At 42.4% G+C, this 24,248-nt stretch overlaps 1 protein-coding gene across 1 annotated transcript in view; it reads left to right on the plus strand.

Moving 5' to 3' along the window:
• DHTKD1 (dehydrogenase E1 and transketolase domain containing 1) overlaps positions 1 to 24,248 on the plus strand; it is an 89,792-nt gene that overhangs the window by 41,795 nt on the left and 23,749 nt on the right. The window contains exons 8-14 of the mRNA XM_088468765.1: positions 2,382 to 2,694; positions 2,817 to 2,901; positions 3,073 to 3,212; positions 4,477 to 4,627; positions 9,362 to 9,468; positions 10,522 to 10,686; positions 18,156 to 18,238. Coding sequence (XP_088324891.1) covers positions 2,382 to 2,694; positions 2,817 to 2,901; positions 3,073 to 3,212; positions 4,477 to 4,627; positions 9,362 to 9,468; positions 10,522 to 10,686; positions 18,156 to 18,238 — 1,044 coding nt within the window. The remainder of the gene's footprint in view (positions 1 to 2,381; positions 2,695 to 2,816; positions 2,902 to 3,072; positions 3,213 to 4,476; positions 4,628 to 9,361; positions 9,469 to 10,521; positions 10,687 to 18,155; positions 18,239 to 24,248) is intronic.

Consider the following 24,248-nt stretch of genomic DNA (forward strand, 5'->3'; position numbering starts at 1 on the left):
TCAACAACTGTTGCAGAATGAGAAACTCTTACACAGTAAAACTACTAAGCGTGCTGTGCTATCCTCCGTCTACACAACTCTCAGATTCTGAGGTGTCATCTGGGGAGGCAGAAGACACAGATCTCTCTCTCACTGAGTCCCCCTCAGGAAAGGAAGAGCTTCAGTCTAAATTGAATATACCTGCACTAGTTAGGGCTGTCAAATCAATTCTTCAAATAGAAGAGGCTTAGCCCGCTCCTAAAGCAGAGACCCTTTTTAAGAGACAAAGTGGTTTTAGCGGAATTTCCTCACTCTGATCAACTTTCTGAACTCATGAGCGAAGCATGGAATACGCCAAGTAAAAAGTTTCAGCCCCCAAAATGCCTGGTTTCTTTTTACCCTATTCCAGCAGCTGATTGCGCTAAATGGGAAGCTCCCCCAGCAGTAGATTTCCATGTGACACGTCTAGTTAAAAGCTCTACTTTACCTATCCTTACAGCATCTTCCCTAAAGGACACGACGGATAGAAAGATTGAAGCTTGCCTCTAATCTGTGTATGGCCACTGCCTGTATGGCAAAAGCCATTGAGAGCTGGGCAGATACTCTAGAGAACTCATTTCCCTCTGATTGCTTTTGAGAACAGCTGTCGAGAACAGCTGTCCTAAATCTCGCACATCAGGGATGCAGCCTCCTATTTAGGAGAATCGGCTTTGGATACTGGTCGCCTAGTTTCCAAGGCATCTGCTACTTCGGTGGTAGCCCGCCATATCATTTGGCTTTTTTCATGGAAGGCCAACACGGATTCTAAGAAGGCCTTGGAGCACTGCCTTACACTGGGGAGATCCTGTTTGGCCCAGAGTTGGACAAGATTGTGGCTACCTGGGCTGCTTCTAAGATGGCTTTCCTGCACTCAGCATCTACACCAAGGCCTCGGATGTCATCCTTTTAGGTCCTTTTCGTTCCCAGGGAAAAGCTAAAGGTCAGTGCTTTCCTTGGCAGTTGGCATCCACAAAGGCCTCCAAGCCCAGGACAAAGCAGACCTGGGCTACTAGACGCCCAGCTGCTATATCTGAGGACAAACCTTCAGCCTGATGGGGCGGGCCTCTCCCTGGGGGATCCCAGGGTGGGAGGCCGACTTCTTCAGTTCACCCAGTTCTGGTGTCAGACCACAATAGACGCCTGGGTACAAGAAGTGGTCTCTCACAGGTACGCCCTTTCATTCCTGAGACGGCCCCCCCAGCAGTTCTTTTACACAGGCCCTCCATGAGACCCGAGCAAAGCCCTGCTTCTCCAAACGGCCATTCAGTCCTTGCTGCACTCGGGGGTAATAATTCCACCCTTTTCTTGGGTTAGAAGCCCAATGGGTCTCATCGGCCTATCCTCAACCTCAAGTCTCTGACCAAGTTTATTAGGATGGAAACCCTACGCTCGGTTGTCCTAGCTATTACACCAAGTAAAAAAGAGAATTTTTATAAAAGGCAATGTAATCCCAAATTTTCGTTTAGCCCTTTAGGGGACAGGGTATTTAAATGAAAGATCCAGCAAGTTTCACACCTCAATAGTTTCAAAGACCGGTCACCCCCCCTAACAGATTCTGGGATGTGATCGATGATCATGTATCTCAATGTTGCAAGATTGTGTCCGGCCTGCGCAAAATGCAGCGCTACCGGCTGGTCACTAGTCCCGCTTTCAATAGCTGATCTGATGGAGGAGCAGTGTAGCGCCATGTGCTCCCGCAGTGTCCTGTTTGTGTTGCCCATATATCCTAGTGCGCAAGGACATAGGATCAAATAAACAATATATCTTGTAGTGCAACTCAACACATGTCTGATGGAAAAACTTTTCCCACTGTAAGGATGTTTAAACGAAGTACCAACTATCATATAGCGGTAGGTCAAACAGTTCAGGCATTTATAACAGACATTCTTTTTAGTGAGAAAATTCCTAGGTATAATCTTATTTAACCCAGTAACAGCAGTTTTCATAATCCAATCTCTAAGATTTCTCCACCGAGTGTAATGCGGCATCACATCAGTATCATTTAAGCCCAGATTTTTATCTGTTTTAACAATAGGCCATCTATTCCTAACAGCCCCACGTATAACATTGCTGGCTACATTGAAATTATTAACCCAAGGCATACGTTTTCCAGATGAACCTGGTCTACTTTTAGCCAAAAGGCTATCTCTGGAATAAGAGTGCACGTTTCTTAGCACCCAATAGTTGTTATATATATTTTATGTTTATTTTTAATTTTTTTCCTTCTACAGTAAATAAAGTGTTCCTGTAATTATGTACATTGTGACTAAAATGGTAAAGGCAGTATAAAATGTACTGTAATTATATTTTGTTCTTTATATAATTTACATTATAATATCCAAACCTTTCTTCTTTTTCTTCAGGTCCAGAAAAAGCATCCCAGACTTATACACTGAATGTTTAATATCTGAAGGGCTAATGACTGAAGAGGATAATAAAAATATAAAAACATCCTATTATAACAAATTAAATGACCACCTTGTAAATATGACATTGTATACACCACCACCTACTAACCTTCAGGCTAACTGGGGTGAGATGGTTGAACCGAGTGCTCTCATCACGACATGGGACACCGGTGTTCCTATGGATTTGCTCAAGTTTATTGGGGCCAAGTCTGTGGAAGTTCCTGAGGAAATTCAAATGCACAGCCATCTTCTCAAGATGCACGCACAGGTTGGGTTATAAAACAATCTGAATTTAAATCTTATTTACATCCATCACTAATCTTTAAGAATGTAATGTTTTACAATAGAAAGATGTATGCGTTAACTGGAAATATTTCTTTATACATACAGTCGAGAATACAGAAGCTACAGGAAGGAACAAAGTTGGACTGGGCAACGGCTGAAGCATTGGCCTTTGGTTCATTGCTTTGTCAAGGTGACTATTACATTTACTGCCATCTTACATATATTTTACTTTTATACATACGTTTCAAATTGTAATCCTTACTACCATGATAAAAAAAAAAAATATATATATATATATATATATATATATACATACATAGCAATGGCTTACATGCATATTTATTTTCTTGGTGTTTTCAAGGATTTCATGTTCGAATAAGTGGACAAGATGTAGGACGTGGAACCTTCAGTCAAAGACATGCCATGGTGGTTTGTCAAGAGACTAGTGATATCAACATTCCTCTCAACCATATAACACCTGACCAGAAAGGTTTCCTGGAGGTATCTAGTACTTAGATGAGCAGTATCCTGTATCCTAATTAGAAGGAGAAGAAAATTATTTTAATTCATTACCACTGGTGAATACACTTATAACGTACCCAAGAACTCTGGGTAGTCACCTCGGTGCTAGGCACTTAATCCAGGTGGATGGATGTGTATGTATGTATGTATGAGGCCAGGTTAACGACCTGGTGAACCCTTTTTCCTTCCACTGAATTTTTATCAACACAACATAGTAGGGATTATTTCTTCATCATGGATATACCTCCTACTTATTTTTCACATACAATTCTACATTCACTTAATATAATAATGTATATAAAAGATGTGGTGATACAGCATACAGGAGATGCCTACTAGTAATGCACACAGAAGATGTAAACGCTAAGAAACAAAACAATTTAGGCCATGTACTTACTAGCAATTTTTCTTTCTCTACTCCATTATTTGACAGGTGAATAGAGAACAACAGATGTTAACATATAGATCATTGCTGTCTATGAAGATACACCAGTACAGGGCTACATCCTTTACCAGAGGGTAGTATGCTCTACTTTCTCCATCTCTGTCCTATCATCTGCGTTGGTATAATGCTTGTCAGCAAAGTCCCTGGGCATTTCCTTAGAAATCAGTGACTTATGTCAACATTCACTTCTCCTCTGTTCATCTGTCATATAGCAGAACTTGGGATAAACAGATTAAGACACCTGCTCCGGTATTAATCCACCTTTACAAAACGACAAAAGGCATGATTCTACACATAGGTTTTCATACTAAAATCTGCACTTGACACTTGTAATGCATTTTTCTTTTACTTGGATGCAACATATATAATGTGTAGGCATAGTATGGCAGCCCATCAAGACATACTATTTAGAAAAGTAGACCACCTACCACATCAACTGAGGGGACCCTATGTTTATTGATGTCAAGATGGGGAGACCTAGCCATTAGTACCCCATTTATGGTCATCACACAATAACTACTACAGAGGCACATGATTTGAAAGATGGGAGTTGCCTACAATATGATAAGTATTTTGCATGTAGTGTACCTCTCTTTGCTTGACACCTCCTGTTTAGTCTGCTACTATACAGAAATTCCCAAATATTTTTTGCTATCCTGATTGTTACCTGTTTGTATGTGCAGAATTAATGATTGTATCTGCCCAGTTACATTATGTCCATCAATGTTACATTATAAGAATTATATATGCGGTAATGCAAGTTGTATTTTACTTATGTTTCTTTGACTCTCTCTCCAGGTAAGCAATAGTGCGTTATCGGAAGAAGCTGTCCTGGGATTTGAATATGGCATGAGTTTAGAAAGCCCCAAACTACTGCCAATTTGGGAAGCACAATTTGGAGATTTTTTCAATGGTGCACAGATAATATTTGACACTTTTATTTCTGGAGGTAAGATGACATAAATAAAATATCTGAGCTGTTTGTAGACTCAATTGAAAGTAAATATAAGTTAATTAGAAATAATTACTTTAAAACCTGTAGCTGTTGATTTTCATAGCTACCTGTCCATGCCTCCTCTGGGTATGTCACTTCATCATTCGCTTGGTTCGTGTGTGTGTGTGTGTGTGTGTGTGTTCCCGGTGGAACGAGATAAGGTTCTTGGATACAGAAGGTTAATTAAGCCACACAAACCAGTATCTTGAAAAAAGATATAATTTATTACAACAGATAACAAGATATGGAAGAATAATAGTTACTTAGCTTCGGAATATAAGATGGTTACACGATCCAGGAGCCTCCTCTCAGAATAGAGCTGGAACGAACAATATCCTGGCCACCAGCTGCAGTCTCTGGTCCAGGCATAGGGCAGGCCACTGGAAGCTTCTTTGTTCTTCGCTTATATAGTATCCTACTTGTCATACCCATCTAACTCTACTAATATGGGCATAACCCTACTTCAAACTACTTTATTGGTTAACTACTGATAAGGACTTTCTTAAACTTAACGCAAGCGTACATCGCAGTAGGCAACGCCTTGTGGATTTATGGCTTGTCTGCTTTCCACATTCCTGTACCATTTCATGCCTGATACACCACTTCATGTCTGATACACACATAAGAACCATGAATAGAAAAGGCTGTCAGTAGCCATTTTGCTATCCCAATACAGTGTGTGTTCAACATAATAGGGGGTATATTTACTAAATGGAGATGTTGCCCATAGCTACCAATCACATTCTACTTAACATTTAACTAACACCTTGTAGAAGATAATACCTAGAATCTTATTGGTTGCTATGGGCAATATCTCCACTTCTAAAACTCTCACTTTAGTAACAATGTGTACAACGATGTGTAACAATTGCTAAAACAATGTTGCTTAAAGTGTTGTTACTGTTACTTCAAAGTCAATATAAAACTCCAGCATAACCATACATTATGTGGCATAATGACTGGCCACTGCCAAGGGATGGGATATTTACTATGTAATTTTGAGTTAGGGTGGAGTTCTTTAATACAATTTAACTAACTTTGAAGTGATTTTTTTACCTGACAAATTGTTTAATTACAAGTTTATGCTTTCTGTTTTTATGTATTCTTTTTTGGCTTCATAACTACTGTTTAAAGCAATTACATTACTGGTAACTGTTCCCCCAAAGTAAACTTTGGTTTAGCACCCTGCATTGGTCAAATGTTAAAGGTAAGATAGGATTCTTGTACTCACCATTAAGTTAATTTATTATGTAGTTCATTGGGTGCTACTGGAATAGAGTGATTTTGTTCCTGCTTCTAGTAGGTTGTTGGATACGATGTAAAGAAAAGTTGTTATACTAGCCATCTAGTTAATCCCAAAGAAGATTTTTGGAGTAGGTCAAAGATAATAACTATCAACAAAAAGCAAACGGACAACAAGGAAATCACAAAATGCTTTAAACCAACCATTGGCCAAGCAAGTGGGAAAGCATTGTGTAACGAAAATAGCTGCAAGAGTAGTGGATTTAATGTGATTGTAAAGATCTTGTCTCTAGACTGATATATTAGGAGCAGTGAAAATGGTTGGGTTCTCCAAAGCATTCCACAAGACAAAAAAGGTTGGGGAAAATATGATGCAAATCATAAGCCACCGATACCACAACCTGAATCCCCTTCTGCCAAGAGCAAATTTCTGCTAACTGCTGTTTGTAGAATTATGTAGAACTTGGTAAAGATGTACGCAGTGGACGAAGACTCTGCTTTAAGGTGCATACACACACAACGATTTTTTGAACGATTATCGATAACGATATCGTTTATCGTTCAATCGTTGAAAAAATCGTTCACTTTCTGAGTTAAAATGATGAACGATATCGTTCATGCGCGTTCACGTTTTGTAGTTCAGTCAGACTGACCAACTCAACGAATTTCAGTAAGGGAATATGCAAAAATCGTTTGTAGTTCAAAAAAATCGTTCATTACATTTAGTAAATGAACGATTTTAGTAAACGATTTTCGTTAATTTTTCCCTAGAAAAAATTAACAAAAATTGTTTACTTAAATCGTTCATTTACTAAATCGTTGTGTGTGTATGCAGCTTTACACAGCAGTTCCACAAAGAAATGAGCTGTAATCCTAAAGGGTGACCCTTCCCCTTGACAGAATATAGTTTATAAATGGGATAGTATTTTTTTTTAATCATAACATTTTTATTAAAGAATTAGAAAAAAGCTTACAGATAGAATATAGGATTACTCAATATAAGAGAATAGATATCAGATCCAACGTTAAACATCCTACAAGTAAACAAGTAATAACACGCTGAATAATAAGACATAACTTGGAGACATTTTCAGCAATAAAAAGTTTTCTCATAAAAAAGAAGAAAAGAAAAGGAGGGGTGAAAGTTGCGGAGCAGAAAAGAAAAAAAGATGTAGAGGATCATGATGTGCAATTGCAAATTATTTATCCTAAATAATCCGCAAAGGTCCAGATGGGTGAAAGGGACAAGGCCATAGGAAGGGGGAAAGAAGAAAAAAGAAAAAAAAAAAGAATATATAAAGAGGGAAAGCTAAATAGAGGGATAGAGCTGGGGGAGAGGAGCCCCGGAGGGGATAATGGAAGCTGGTAACGAGAGGTCAGGAAAGACCGGGGAAGGTCACGCCTTGAGACCTGTGTCATGCAGTACCGGGTCTGACATAAGGGTTACCATTGGGGCTTTTATCTTCCTGAGTGGGACGATTGCTCACTATACATGCATGTTGCTTAAAAACTATACCGGAAAACCCATGTTTAAAATTCCACATGCTCACTAATTATAAGTGTCTCAACTGGATCTACTCACAGTTTATATCCCTGTTTGGGACTGCTACATACAGCAAAAAACAGTATAGTGAATATACCTATATATATATATATTTTCTGTGGCAAATTTTGTGCTTTTCTAAAGGATACAAATTATCCCTTCTAAATGGAACTATAAGTTGATGATCTGATACTAGAAACATTTATAACCAGATTTCATTTTCTGATGTGTGCTGAGTTGAAGCTCTTTTGTCTTTGCAGTACCATAACAACAGGAGTGGTGCAAGCTGAATTGATTGTTTATTTATATTATTGATTTATATGCTCCTTTTTTTTTGTTTTTATTTTCATTCTTTATAATTCTATTTCCATTTATTTTTACCGTTTTTTTTATATTATTTTATTTATCTATTTATTCATTAAATCTTTTTCTCTATTTATTTTTATTTTATTTATTATTTTCAGTTATGTTTCCTTTTCTATTGTATATCATGCGTTATGAATGTGTCATTTTATTAAATTACACCTTTTATTTGACTAGCATCCCACGTAGTTTCTTTTTGTAGCCATGGTGACAATACTGCAGTAAACTTATCCACCGTGTTATTTTGGAGGCTTGTTATATACTTCATTTTGGCCACAATCCAAATACGGTTAAGGACCTGTTGATGGGTCGGAGGGTGTGGCTGTTTCCAAGATCTAACAATCTGTAATTTAGCAGCGCATGAAATGTGCAGAATTAGTTTGTTTTCGTGTTTGGAAAGCTAGCAGACTGGGACACACAGAAGCAACGAGATTGGGGCAAGGGGGGAGTTAAGATGGACTAGAGAGGAAATCAAAGATTGGACTATTGACCAGAAAGGGGTGATATTAGGGCATGTCAACCAGACATGGTAAAAGGATCCAACTTGACCACATTGTCTCCAGCAAAGGTCAGAGGTATTAGGGTACATATGCTATAAACGCTCTGGGACAAGATACCAGCAGGTGTATACTTTATAGGAGTTTTCCTTGATGAAAGCGCTAATAGGACATTTTGAAATGTTGAGGCGAATGGCCTCCCAATTGTCTTCACCCAAAGAAGATGATAGCCATGAGGAAGGCCATGTTTCTCAACTGAGATTTCAGAGATGGGGAGGGGTGGAATGGACTGTTCTATAATAGCAAAGTTCAAGTCCCAGGTTTGTATCAGAACAGTGGGGCAAAGCTACAGTATGTGAGCAACAACACCCTGGGGAAATATCATATGCCCAGATTCACTTTCTTGCAATTTAAAAAGTAATCCAGCTAATTTCTAACATTTTGGCATGCAATTCTGACAGCTGTGTGGTGATCCCACTGCTGGAGCACAGCTTACTGTAGTTTTAGTGATGTGCAAAATATCATCAAGCTCCAGTGCCGGGACCAGCAGCCAGTGGAACCAGCAGACAAGTCTGCAGATGATTGACAGACTCGTGAGGATGGAAATCCATAGGCTGTTTCAAATTGATGATTTTGAAAGTTTTATTCTTTGAGGATGAATCAGACCGCATTTCTGGCAGATGATTCCAGCTGAAATATGGGGAAAGTTTTGTGTAGGTTATCCACATTCTTCTAAGATGGAGTCTTAATTAGAAAGTAGAAGATCACTGAGCTATTTTGCACAGCAAATAATAATTTCATAAAAATAACTTCATAGAACGTCAATCAGTGCACTTGCATAATGTGTCATTAACATACAGATATCCGGTTTATCTAAAGGGGAAGACAGAGATTGCATGTAAAGGAGTTGTTTCTCCGCTTTCATGTAACTAGTAAGATGGAAAGATGTTAGCAAGTTATAGGGAAGAGGAATACATATGTGTAACACTAACAGCTAATTGTTTTTAGCATGTTATTTGCACTTTCTTGTACCTTTTTTAAAAGGTGAGGCCAAGTGGCTGTTACAGAGTGGAATTGTGATTCTACTTCCCCATGGCTATGATGGCGCTGGTCCTGAACACTCTTCCTGCCGCATTGAACGCTTTCTTCAGGTTTGCATACCTCCCATTTGTCATTATTTGTCCCTAGTTTTCTTTTTTAATTGTTGGGATCTATGGGTTAGTCCAAACATTTGTTATATATGTGTGGGAACATGGAGAAAAGCCATGAGTTGAGAATTTACATTTTAAATAATTTCACATGACTGATTGAACATATGTGTGTTGTCTTATTTTAACACTGTGCCGAAATATTTGAAGATTTGTTATTAGTACAAATGAAACTGGGCTAAAGGAGCTTTAACCCTGCTTGGACACTGGCCACTGAGCACGGGTTGAATCCGGAGTTTCAGTGCTTACCTTCTTTCACACATGGCGGTTGGACCCAGGTTATTTCCTGGTCGTCGCCACTCACACCAGGAATGGGTCTTCCAGTGACCAAGGTCTTGTGTCAGGCAGTGGACGCTTGAAGATGATGGCATCTCCAGGTGCCACTGTGCCCGCAAATTCACACCTTTTGGGCATGACCTTGGGTTATGCCGTTCACACTACAGGCGACCCAGGTTGGACCCAGCAATAACCCGGGCAGCGAGCAGGGTCGGAGATGCGGGAATCCTACACCGGGTCATTTCCATTCATACATAGCCAAGTCCCAGGTCAATGTGTGTGCATCGGCAAAAACCCATGTATTTAGGCTGTGTGTGAAAGGGGTATTAATAAAAATAGACCCTGACTATCTCCCAGTTACATTGGTGAACTAAGATAAGTACAATAGACTAAATACAAAATGTTAAAGACTAAAATATAGTTTTATTTTTAAAATAAGATGTCTCATCTGGTTTTATGACTCATTACCATTTTAAACTATGAAATTAATTGGTAATACGTTATCTATTTTTAATGTGTAAAAAATTGTTCAAGACTTGTACAAAAACTATATACACAAAGATGTTTCTGAAATCATTAACCTCCAATTATTTTTATTTTCCTCATATTTTTATCTGCGACCAGTCTGGCTCTACCCAGTATGTTTTTCTCATTAGCAATGCCTTCTTCATAATTGGATTAGAAAAGTACTCCAGAAATGGTCTTTGTTTTTCCATACAGATGTGTGACAGTACAGAAGAAGGAGTAGATGGAGATACTGTAAATATGTGCGTAGTCCACCCGACAACCCCAGCCCAGTATTTTCATTTACTGCGCAGGCAAATGATCCGCAATTTCAGAAAACCTCTGATTGTGGCTGCACCAAAAATGCTGATTAGATATCCGGTAACTATTTCTTTGCCTCAACCAATATGATGTTTAATTCTGAATCGTATAAAATTGTTTGCCATGCTGATTTTGATACATTGCATTCAGGGCAATACAGTAGGGTGATGAAACCAGTATTTTACCAAAAATAAATGTTCATAAACTTAATCCTCTATTACTGCTGTTTAATTTGTGCCATGTAAGTGCTGTCTGTTTTTATTATTCTGTATAAATAGTTTATACATATATTTCCTCAATGACCAGCACTCACCCCAAATGTATATACCACCTTGCTGAGGTGCCTCTCCAATCTGTTTGTAATAGTATCAAGAGAGAATGAGGGTGGCACTCTCAGAATAAACTGATTCCGTCTCTAGTATCTGAGCCTGCTTTATGCTGTTCATTCTGAGAGTGCCACCTGCATTCACTCTCACTACTCCAAAAAATATATATATATATATATATATTATACAGTGTGTGTGTGTGTGTGTGTGTGTGTGTGTGTGTGTGTGTGTATGTATGTATGTATGTATATATATATATATATATATAATATATATATATATATAATATATATAATATATATATATATATAATATATATATGTGTTTTTCTTTATTTACATGGTGCCACAAGAGTTCCACAGCGCCTTACAAAGTACAGAAACAAATGAGCACACAAGACAACAGTTATTAATAGTACAGACAATGCAGGACAAGTACATGGTTTATAAACAATGCTGCATAACACTTAAATAGGCAGCAGGGTGTCAGTAACCAGGTTTTAGGTGCGATTGTAAATGAAAGTAAAAGTAAGGCAAGAAGAAGCACGTGAGGGAAGAGGGCCCTGCTCGCGAGAGCTTACATTATAATATAGTATAATATAATATATGTATATATGTAATTACCTCATCAAGCTGACTGAGAGAATGCCAAGAGTGTGCAAAGCTGTCATCAAAGCAAAAGGGGGCTACTTTGAGGAATCTAAAATATAAAACATATATTTTGACTTGTTTAACACTTTTGTTTACAACATAATTCCATATGTGTTCCTTCATAGTCTTGATGTCTTCAGTCTTAATCTAGTATGATGAAAATAATTGAAATAAACAAAAACCATTGAATGAGAAGGTGTCCAAACTTTTGACTGGTACTGTATAGTGTATATGTATGTGTGTGTACATGTATGTGTAAATAAATAAATAAATAAATATATATAATTTATTTTTTTTTTTTTTTCCCATAGACAAAAACCCTTACGGTTTCACATGTCCCATTAAGGCTTCTTAGATATGAAATGTCAGAAAACCTATTGAATTTCTGCAACTCAAACTTCAAAAAGCAAAGAAGTTGTGATCATTAAGGCTGATGCTATTCACAATTCTGTGAATTAGCAGCTCCACCATTTTGTGAGTGACTACAATCTCACTCTGTGAGAGTGCTGAATCTGCAGTTAACCACATGGTGTCATGGCATACCATATCTGTATTACGCAAGGAACACGTCCATTAAGGTGTCAGCCTTAATGATCGTAATTTCATTGCTTTTTGAAGTTTGAGTGGCAGAAATTCAATAGGTTGTGTGAAATTTCAGATTATGTCTAAAAAGCCTCAATGGGACATGTGAAACCGTAAGGAATTTCATTGCTTTTTTAAAATATATTAACTATCAGGGTTTGGAGGAGCAAACCGGTACACCTGCAGGGGAGACGGGCAACAAAATGGTACACTAACGCAGGTGGAGGAAAGGCCGGCACACAGGAGATGTTTTGGGGATGCACAGGGAGAAACTGCTACGGAAGCGGTCTGCAGGAGTGCGGGGCTGCGGCATGCGGACCAGTGGCAGCAGTACACGGGGCATCAGTGGGTGACAGAGGTGCTCACTGGCGCTGGGCATGCATCTGAGAAAATAAGACACAGATGCATGGATGAATCACTGAGATACATCTATGTTAAAATTTTAATTTGTGTAAAATACATTCCCTCCGGAATTCTCTATGGAGATTTACGTTTTTTCGATTCAGCCTTTAATATAAGGGCACGATAATAATAATATAATATATTAAATATAATAATAATACTAAAGAAAAATATATATATATATATATATATATATAATATACACATACATACACACACGGGGTGTAGAAATGAGGACTCAGAGAGGCAGGTACTCGGTAAAGCAGTGTCTTTATTGGCAGCAGACACTGCACTTTAGCATACTCAGGCTTAGGCCTTTGAAACGCAGGCACATACAGAAAATAAATAAACACAAAAGGTCCCAGCACTCCTCATGCTGCTTAGTCAGCAGTGGCTTGCAGTCACAGTCGGCCATGCTCTCCCAGCATAGCCCTTGGTCCCTGGCACTACAACATTCCTACTAACTGCCCGCTAGTCAGCATCAGTGCAAAGAGCATCAGGCAGATGGAGAGTTGTAAACTCTTCCTCTGCTGCTCAGTGATGAGCAGGGCCTGTGTAACTGAAAACCTGGAGTTCCACACTGCCACTGCTAATGCAAAATGCACAGGCTTCACTCCAGCCTCCCTTGGAGGGAGCTGATTCCACAGGAATGTGGGCAATTCAGGTGAGAGCGAACCCCTCTCACCAGACATCCCCCTCCCCCTTTCACTTTTCGAAGCCTGGGGAAGCGCACATCTTCTATCGCATCGGCCGACACCCTTCAGTCTTCTTACTTCCTCTAGAGAAGATGTCCAGATTTCTGTGATGACTACCCGGCTGATACTTCATCTCACCCTTCTCAGGCGTATATCCTTTATATTCCCTGAATGTGGCATGCTTTGACAAAGGGACAAATAGTCTTTGTTTCCTGCGGACGCTGGGTTGTAGTCTTTCCCGCCACCACATAGACAACGTATCCCTCCAAGAACCAGTGTGACATTAGAGCGGTTTAGCGAGAAGTACAGGGTCCGGACTTTCTTCTTGCCGGACAGCTTGTTGCCGCATCTCAGGAATGCGATATGGTAGCCGCTTTGCGCCCACTCCTTTTAGGTGTATTTATCTCATGCTCTATTAAGGCAGTACACCCTGACAGGGAAGAAAACACATCCTGATTATTGCGAGCTAAGGCTTTTGCTTCTTTTTGCTGTTTTGCTGACAAGGTGTCTAATAGCAGAACTTTTGTAGGGCCAGGTGAAGTAGAGCGACCCCAGGAATCTGAGGGGTGGCAATTTCCAGCATATCCATGGCAACAACTGTATTGGGTATAATGTCTCTGCAAATATTTTTGTCTGGCCGTAACCGGGCAAACAGTTGCGGATTTCTTACCTCAGACATTAATTGCGCAGAGGTTCCCTCTCCAAAAGGACTGGCTGTGCTTTTCCACTCTTCCTCTTTTCCCGAGGGCGTGTCTTGGAGACTTTACAGTGGCATTGTCTCTGTGGTTCCTTTAAGAGCTCAGCAAATCCTGGAAAATTGCGTCACAATATGATAGAATAGGAGAGCTTAGGACCAACCGTGGCGAACAACTCATAAGTGTGCCCCTTTGCGGTGAGGCTCACTCGCGCTCCGTGAGAAGTTTTCTGTGGATACATGAACAGAGTACCTCAACTAACCCTGGCACCTTTTCCACTGGCCTGGGCAGGACAACCTCTGAGATCAAGGTTAGCTCACTCTCTGAATCTATAATTGCTGGGAGTTTTCGGCCATTCAGTAACACAGATTCCCACATTAACGGGGGTCTGGAATCCAGGGGTACCATCGTGCAAAAAGCGGGGTAAGTAGTGTCCATATTAGCAACCTCACACTACATAGGACAGTCCCGCCTTACATGACATGGCTATCCATGGCTATCCACTCATAGCAAAAGACCCTGGCATCTCTAGCGGTGTTTCCTTGAAGGATTACAGTCTAGGCCACTGGCCAATAGGGTACCATCTTAACAGGTCGCCCATTCCCTGGTTTCTTTTCTGCCATTTTTGTCATATTTCCTGCGGTCTCATACTGCCCCAATACTGTAATTAATTCCTCTAAATTCTGAGGATCAGCGTGTGTAACCCAGGGCTGCATATTCTGCCCTCGGGTTCTTATACACAGGTCAATAACCACCTTCTTTACAATCTGAGCGGCAGTACAGTCTTCTGGCTGGAGCCAACTTCACCCTGTCTAGTGAGTTCTGCAACCTGCTTCCAAATAGGGACCCCTACTAATAGGGCCCATTCGTGGAAGCACTGCGCTTTCCAAGAAGGATTGAGACTTGACCTGGTCAGAATGGCACTTTGCATCATCAGAGGACAAATCACATAGGCTTTGTGAGCCTCACCAGTGAGATAGGGGGCAAGTCTATCAGTCCAAGTTTTTATTGGCCACTTTAAGCGCTGTGCCACTCTCTCAAATATTAACAAATACACCTCTGGGTCATATGAAGTGGTAATTTTCTATAGATGCTCTGCAGCATTTGTTGTGCCCATTGATTGGGTCAGCAGCTGCAACATTTGTTCATCTGCCTTTTGGTGAGAGGCCAACAAATTTACTATAGTGCGAAAAACTTCCTCCATTTTTACAGTGGGAGCTGTATGTACAAATCTAGGTGTTTTTAGATAACAAGCCAGTATATTCCAAAAATAAATCTTTCTTTCAGCAATGCAATAGTTATCAATGTTTAACACAGAAAAAGAAAATACTGAGTTTCAATTAACCACTGCATTGCTGGGAAAAAAAGCAGGATTTCAGCCTGGCTCTGTTCAAACAACAGGTGAACTTAATTAGACAGACACTAGCTGGTGAACATACTAATCAGCATTTGATATGTCTTAAACACCTTAGTAAAAAAAAAAAAAGAGAGCAACTTTTTTTCTTCTTCAGGATACACACAAACAGCTTTTCCTTACAGTGTACAGCAAGTTACACAACGTACTTAATATAACTGCGTTTTTTTGTTTGCCAACCTTACTCGCGTATATCGAATGCTCTGCCTTGTCAGATCCTTTACCACTCACCAAATGTAAAACGGGGTGTAGAAATGAGGATTCAGTAAAGCAGTGTCTTTAATGGCAGCAGACACTGCACTTTAGCATACTCAGGCTGGAAACACAGGCACATGCAGAAAATAAATACATAAACAGAAACAAAAGGTTCCAGCACTCCTCGTGCTTAGTTGTCAGCAGTGGCTTGCAGCCACAATCGGCCATGCTCTCCCAGCATAATCCTTGGTCCCTGGCACTACAACACTCTTTCCTACTAACTGGCCACTAGTCAGCATCAGTGCAAAGAGCAACAGGCAGATGAGAGGTTTAAAGTCTTCCTCTGCTGCTCAGTGATGAGTTGCAGCAGGGCCTGTGCAACTGTGAAAACTTGGAGTTCCACACCTCCACTGCTAATGCAGAATACATAGGGCCACATTCAATTTTGGGAGCGAAAAGTCCGTGCTGGACTTTTCGCTCCACATCGCAGGTTTTCCGGGGATAGAGTATCTGGTGCGTGCCCGCTTTTTCCCCGTATTCAATTAGGAAGCAGCGAAAACGGGAGCCGGCGGAAAGGTAAGTATTGCAAAAAATTTGGGAATTTTTGGGAAATGTCCCTGGGTCCCCCCCTAAAGATGCCCAGACATGGGGGTTCACTATGGGTACCCCCATTTTAGCTTGCTGAAGGAAGTCGGGGATTGTAATAGCCGCGGCAGGTGCATAAATGCGGCTGTTGAAGAAGTGGTGAAGAATAGCACTTAGGGTTTTGTTTTTTTTTGAAAAATAACTTGTTCCATCAAATTTGGGGTACATGAAAATGGGTGCAAGCATATTTTAAAGTCCCTGAAATGGTTTTTAAAAATTCTTAAAAAATGCACCTGCCGCTACTTAGGCAATGAAGAAAACACCTGCCGCATATGGGAACCCCTCTGGATTTAATTTGGCTTTTTTATAAGTGTGTTGTGACCTGCAAAAAGGTAATTTTTGTGGGGTGTCCCGATTTTTTTTTTTTTTTACACACATCTTTTTTAGGGGGCATTCCCAGGGGTGCAGGCTATTTATTTATTTATTTTAAGCCTGCACCCCTAAACCCCAATTCTGCACTTTTTTTCACCAGCAAAAGGCTGGTGAAAAGTTATCCCTGTTTTTTTTACATTGACTTTTTCGCATCGGCGAAAAGTCAGTGTAATTGAATACGGTGAAAATTTAAATTGGAGACATGCGCCTGATAGTGTAGTATTATTGATTGGTGAGAATAGTTGTGTGTACCAGAAGAAAAAATCTTTAAAGCTTATCTGAATCTCAGAGGTCCACATATAGACGGTTGCTACTACTGGGAGGCAATCGGGTAGCCGACTGCCTAAATACCGGCAGCCGGCTTCCCGACTGTCTTATCCCGGCATGGGTGTAATGCCGGGCGTCTAGATATAGACGCCCGCATTTCCCCGACGCTGGGAGACCGGTGCCCGGCATCACGATCGTACTGATGCCGGGCGCCGCGAGCGGACAGCCCGGAGGGGAGGGTTAGGTTTAGGGCTCCCGGGGGGGACTTAGGGTTAGGCACCCCCCCGGGAGGGTTAGGGTTAGGCTAGGGGGAGGGAGGGTTAGGGTTAGGCACCCCCGGGGGGGACTTAGGGTTAGGCACCCCCCCGGGGGACTTAGGTTTAGGCAGCGGGGAAGGGGGTGGTTAGGGTTAGGCACTTAGAGGGGGGATTAGGGTTAGGCACTTGGGGGGAAGTTAGGGTTAGGCACCCCTAAGGAGGGTTAGGGTTAGGGGGGTTAGGTTAGTGGATACTTACCTATCCACGATCGGGATTTCCAGCGCTGTCGGGCTTCCGCTGCGTCGCACTCTGCTTCTGTCTGGCTGCCGCTGACGGGAATCGAACCGCCGGCCATGCGGCTGAAGGTATTTCATACCAATTCCCTACTACTCCCTGTTCATGATATTAAGTCCCACAGACACGGCCAGGCTAACCACAAAGCCGCCTTTTATTCAAGGATCAGTGACTAGTGTATTTCCACTTGACTTCATCACTACACTAGCTGCACTTTTTATTTATTTATTATTTAACTTGAGGAAAAAAAATTTGTGCGCTGCCCCTATACACATTCTCTCTCTCTATCTCTCTCTCTCTCTCTCTCTCTCTATATCTATATCTATATATATATATAGCTCCAAAGGATCTGTACATTATTCCTTTTCAAAGTAGCGTCCTTCACATTCAGTACATTTTTGCAACGATTCATGGACATGCAGTAGACTATTTTGTGACATCACTATCAGTGGCATTTTTCACCTCATCATCTGTTGATAACTTCTTTCTGTGTACTTGTTTTTTCAGGGTTGGGAATGCTTTGCTCCCAACTTAGAGTCAGCCCCATCAAAAGCATGATCCTGAATTACTTTGCTTATGATTAATCCGCAATTTCAGTGCTGCAATATTTTGTACACATATATAACATGGGAATAAGTATTTCTTCTTTTTTTTTTTTGTTGGCAAATAGTTCACTAAAATTATCTTCTGTAGGGGAGGTTTTCTTTCTAAACCGGTTTTATTGTTTTATGACAGGCTGCAGTTTCAAGCTTCGAAGATATGGCTCCAGGAAGAACATTTAGACCTGTTATTGGAGAGTTAGTTGCTGACCCTAAATGGTAATAATGCATTTATATATTTTGCACAAGTATGATATGACAACTCTTCTAGATGGAGTTGAAATTCTTGAGCTTTTGAGACAAGTCCACACTTGTAATCACATATTGTGTAATAAAAACAATTTCTGTCTTTTCATGCAAGTCAACATTTTAAGACTTCATACTGAGATGGGTGATACTGTTTTTAGATGACTGCTAACAGAGCCGTAACTAGACTTTTTGGTGGCCTGTGCCAGAGGGAGCATTGGCGCCCCCCCCCCCCCCCTTGCTATTTTTTAAAAAGGTACATAAGATAGTGCACCTGAAAAAGGGCCATGGCCTCATGGGGAAGGGCCAGGGAAGAGATAGGGGAGGCCAGGGGATGCTGGGGATAAAAAAAGAGGAAGCTACAAGTGAGAATGATAATAAACAGGAAAATTGACAGGCCCAAACAACACCCACTGCCCTGCGGTGCCCTGTACCATGGGCAGCAAAGACGGTGTAATGGTAGCATTACTGCCTCACAGCACTGAGATCGTTGGTTCGATACCCACTACGGCCCTAACTGTGTGGAGTTTGTATATTCTCCCTGCGCTTGCGTGGGTTTCCCCCGGGTACTCCGGTTTCCTCCCACACTCCAAAAATATACTGGTAGGTTAATTGGCTCCTAACAAAAATTACCCCTAGTGTGTATGTGTGTGAGCATGTGGTAGGGAATATAGATTGTAAGCTCCACTGGGGCAGGGACGGATGTGAATGGCCAAATATTCTCTGTAAAGCGCTGCGGAATATGTGTGCGCTATATAAATAACTGGTAATAATAATAATAACTTACCCTAGTTACGGCCCTGACTGCTAAGCTTAAACTGGGTACACACGGTACGATTTGTGATATTGTGTATACACATGGAATGATTGTACAAACGATATAGATGGGTTGTTAATGAATTGAAATCGTTAACGATATATCGTTTGGCAGCAAACAACCTCTCAATGCATCTTCTGTCGCCCCTTCGGCTGGCACAAAATGGTGGAGGGAAGTGGAGGGGAAAAGTGACGACAAATCGTTCATCGTCCATGACATCGTTCATTGTGCTTACACATGGAACGATGTGTGCCAAATCGTGAAAGACAGGTCGAGATCTTTCTGCATGTTCAAGAGATCATCGTTATGCCCACACCCGGCACTTTTTAAACAATATGTCGATCCAGTCGGTTGATAACTACCATGTGTGGGGGCCTTTAGTTTCCTAAATAGATGAGATTCTGAAACAAAATACTTATTTTGAAAACTATGGGCCTTATTGAAATGTATGCTAATGCAATCGCAGCTGCGATCTCATACGCAGCGGATGTGTGAAAATATGCAAAAGTCGCAGACATTGCAAATCCAAGCAACTGTGTACAAATACGCAGCCACCATCATAGATTATTTGATAATTAACTATCTGAGTAGCCCTATGATTGCACAGAATGGCCATCGGAACCATTTTATCTGCATACGGGATCGCAGATGCAGGCTACGAAATGCCCTGAAAATGGACACAATGGACGAGACACATCTGCGGTTTTTGGCGCCACTACCCGTTATCTCCCCCAAAGGCCCCTAACTGTCAATCACTTTGAGAATGAAAAGTTGTTGCGAGTGACTATGGTAATGTACCTCAATGCATGCGCAGTGTGACTCGGAAGCATACCCAGACGGCTGCTAATCGCTAAACTGTGTGTACATCGGAATAGCGTACATCTCTGAATTAGACCCTATGTTCATAAATGAGTAAAGCATGAGTACTTCTGAGAGCGGCTTTGTTCAGGAGCTGTTGGTTACTAATGGTTATAAACGCTGTTACATAAACATTGTATGCTTTTCCTTTCATTTACTTTCTTCTACAGGGTCCATAGGGGATCCACAGGGATACCATGGGGTGTGTGGTTGGAGAGAACCGGTCACCAAACAATTATGTACAGGATGCACTGGTCCTCCTCCATATACCAAGCTTTATTTCTATGAGTTTGATTATTTATCTGAGCAAGCAGCAAGACTTCCTAATGGGCGTCTGTGCTGCTGCTGGCGCCGCAACACCGGTGAGTGGTCCGGTGATTATGCCGGGCGCAAGGGGGGATCGGCTAGCCACTCCACTGGGGACCCAGGGCTGCAGCCGGATACACGAAGTACAGGTAAGGCGATTCCCCGCTTGCAGGGAATCACATGTTGTGCAGTCCTTACCACCTGCTGTGCAGAACTGCCGGAGGACGCTGCAGTGGGGCGACTGGTTCGTCCGCTCCCCCACTAGACCACCGGGGCAGTTAAAAGCTGGCGTCGGGGACCTTGTAGAGGCCAGCGGCCCCCGTGTGTACAGAGACATCCTGGATGAATACCTGCTCCAGAGCACTCTTGACCTCAGACTGGGGTGACTGTTCATCTTTCAGCAGGACAACGACCCTAAGCACACAGCCAAGATATCAAAGGAGTGGCTTCAGGAAAACTCTGTGAAAGTCCTTGAGTGACCCAGCCAGAGCCTAGACTTGAATCCGATTTAACATTTCTGGAGAGATCTAAAAATGGCTGTGCATCTCAAGCTCCAACCTGATGGAGCTTGAGATGTTCTGCAAAGAGGAATAGGCAAAACTGCCCAAAGATAGGTGTGCCAAGCTTGTGGCATCATATTCAAAATACACTTGAGGCTGTAATTGCTGCCAAAGGTGCATCAACAAAGTATTGAGCAAAAGCTGTGAATACTTATGTACATGTGATTTCTTAGTTTTTTTTTTTTTTTTTTTCAAATAAATTTGCAAAAATCTAAAAAATTTTACACGTCATTATGGGGTATTGTGTGTAGAATTTTGAGGACAAAAATGAATTAATTCCATTTTGGAATAAGGCTGTAACATATCAAAATGTGGAAAAAGTGAAGCGCTGTGAATACTTTCCAGATGCACTGTATATGTATTGTATGTGACTTGTGCTAACTCTGCTGTTGTGATATACTGCCTTAAACTTTCTGACTATCAGTTATATATATCCGTGCTGCTCTAATTTAAACCCTCAACTACCAGGTGTATAGGGGTTCATTATTATTACTGTTGATTCGCATGTGGTACACCTAGTCAGAAGCTCTACGCTGCCTTTACCGTCTACATCCTCCCTTTAAGGATGCCACGGATAAAAAACTAGAAACTTGTCTCAAGTCAGTCTACTCCAGTGGTTCCCAAACTTTTTTGAATAACGGCACCCTAGAGCATCAGCAATGTTTTCAAGGCACCCCTAGGCCAAAAGTTTGTTAATGAAAAATGTAAAAAAAATAAAATAATAAGTAAATTGTGCTCACCTGTCATCCTTAGGTTCTGTTATGTAGTGGTGGACAGGTTTGTGCTTCTGTTTATCCACATTTTTATTACATTGACCATAAATAATTGGATTTGATGTTGGTCCATCAAGCTGAGGCACCCCTGCAAGTGTCCCGAGGCACCCCAGGGTGCCACGGCACACAGTTTGGGAACCACTGGTCTACTCACTTTCTGGCGCTATCACTAGGCCGGCTATGGCTGCTGCCTGGGTGGCGAAGGCTATCAAAGGATGGGCAGAGGCACTGTTAGAGAGCGTACCAACAGATGCTACCAGGGAACAACTGGCGACATCTCCCATATTCAGGAAGCGGCCTCTTATTTAGGAGAAGCTTTGTTGAATATTGGACTAAGGCATCTGTGACCTCGGTAGTCACCCGCCGGGTCCTTTGGCTACGGTCCTGGAAGGCAGACACTGGATCCAAGAAGGCTCTTGAATCCTTACCCTTCTCATGGAGACAGGCTGTTCCGCGCAGAGTTGGACGAGATTGTGGCTACTGTGGCAGCCTCAAAATCTGCCTTTTTGCCATTAGCACCTCCCTCTAAGTCTAGGCTGCCCTCTTCTCTGTCCTTTTGCCCCCAGGGTAAGGCAAGAGGATAGTCCTTTCCCACGCAGTCTATTTCTCACAAGACCACCAAGTCGCGATCCAAGCAGTCTTGGTCGGCCAGACGTCCAGCTTCCAAGTCTGACGATAAACCCTCCACCTGATGGGGCGGGCCTCCTCCTGGGGGATCCGAGGGTGGGAGGCCGACTCCTTCAATTTTCCGACCCTTGGTGTCAAAGAACAACAGATGCCTGGGTCCGAGAAGTGGTTTCTGAGGGGTACGGCCTCACCTTCATGAGGAGTCCTCCCCAGCAATTATTTTGTACAGGTCCCCCATCAGACCCTGTCAAGGCCCTGGCCCTCCGTTTGAACCTCTGGACTCAGTAGACCTCAAGTGGCTGACAGCGAAGACGCTCTTTCTCCTCGCTATCTCCTCTGCCCTCAGGGTATCTGGTTTGGCAGTGCTCTCCTGTCACCCCCAATATTTGATCTTTCATCCGGACAGAGCTGTCCTCAATACCAGGGCTGGGTACCTCCCTAAACTGGTATCCCGGTTCCATTTGGATGAAGAGATTGTGGTTCCGGCCTTCCAGTCCTCGGATCTTTCTGCAGGTGAAGCCTCCTTGGATGTGGTTTGTGCTCTTTGAATCTATGTGGATCCAGTGGCGTAACTAGTGTCCCTGCAGCCCCCGCGGTGTCTTGGGGGCGGCGTCGAATGAGGGCGCTAGCCACCAAAGAAGCAAGGGGGAGAGAGTGGAAGCCGTGTCCAGTGCTCAGTCAGTGCAGTGCTGCGCTGCCTGTGCTGATCGGAGGAGGACCAGGACGAGTCTGCTGTCACTGGCCAGGTGCGAGGGAGCCGGCGGAGCCGTTGTCATTGTGCTGTCAGAGTGCTGGCTCCTGGTTGCTGTTGAGAGGTGAGCGGCAGCGGGCAGCCGCTGCCTGAGGACCGCGAGCGCGTGCGGCCTGCAGGGGCGTGGGAGCAGCGGCCAGACGGTAATCACCGGCGGCGGTGATACAGGGCTGGGCAGTGGGGGGGGGGGGATAGAGCCTGGAAAAATAAGGGCAGGGGGGGGAAGACTAGAGCCTGGAAAAATAAGGGCTTGGTGGAGGAGAGAGCCTGTAATAATAAGGGCTTGGGGGGAGAGAGAGAGAACCTGGAATAATAAGGGCTGGGACTAGAGCCTGGAAAAATAAGGGCTGGGTGGTGGGAGACTAGAGCCAGTAATACTAAGTGCTGGGGGGGAGAGAGAGCCTGTAATAAGGGCTGGGGGTGGGGGGAGAGCCTGTAATAATAAGGGCTGGGGGGGGGAGACTAGAGCCAGTAATAATAAGTGCTGGGGGGTAGAGAGAGCCTGTAATAAGTGCTGGGGGGTATAGAGAGCCTGTAATAAGGGCTGGGGGGGTAGAGAGAACCTGTAATAATAAGGGCTGGGGGGGGAGACTAGAGCCTGGAAAAATAAGGGCTGGGGGGAGAGAGAGCCTGGACTAATAAGGGCTGGGGGGGGAGACTAGAGCCTGGAAAATGAGGGCTGGGGGGGAGTGAGCCTTGAATAATAAGGGCTGGGGGAGGAGACTAGAGCCTGGAAAACGAGGGCTGGGTGGGAGACTAGAGCCAGTAATAATAAGGGGAGGGGGGGGAGAGAGCCTGTAATAAGGGCTGGGGGGGGAAGAGAGCCTGTAATAAGGGCTGGGGGGGGAGAGAACCTGTAATAATAAGGGCTGGGGGGGGGACTAGAGCCTGGAAAAATAGGGGTTGGGGGGGAGACTAGAGCCAGTAGCCCACAGTACATACTTCCCATATACATATATGATGGCTGGTAGTGATCTCACCATACCTAAAGGTTTACATGTGATAAAAACACCCACCTGTAATCATGACAACCAAGAATTTATGACTAAATGGGACAATATTCTTAAAGACTGCTCATTTAAACTAATAAAACTTTTAATAGATCAACACACGATAGAATTAGACCAACTAAAACCAGAAATTGAAAATCTAGATCAACAACTTGACCCTTACAAATCAGATCCAGAATTTATCACACTCTCGAGTTTGACACTAAAAAGAATCGAAAAAGGAGAAACTGGCCTAATAGAAACCAAAAAAGGGAAAATTCTTAGGGATAAATTTGGAGGCA

This window comes from Taudactylus pleione, unplaced genomic scaffold (assembly GCF_031769625.1).
Source record: "Taudactylus pleione unplaced genomic scaffold, aTauple2 ptg000086l, whole genome shotgun sequence".
Classification (NCBI taxonomy): Eukaryota; Metazoa; Chordata; class Amphibia; order Anura; family Myobatrachidae; genus Taudactylus; species Taudactylus pleione.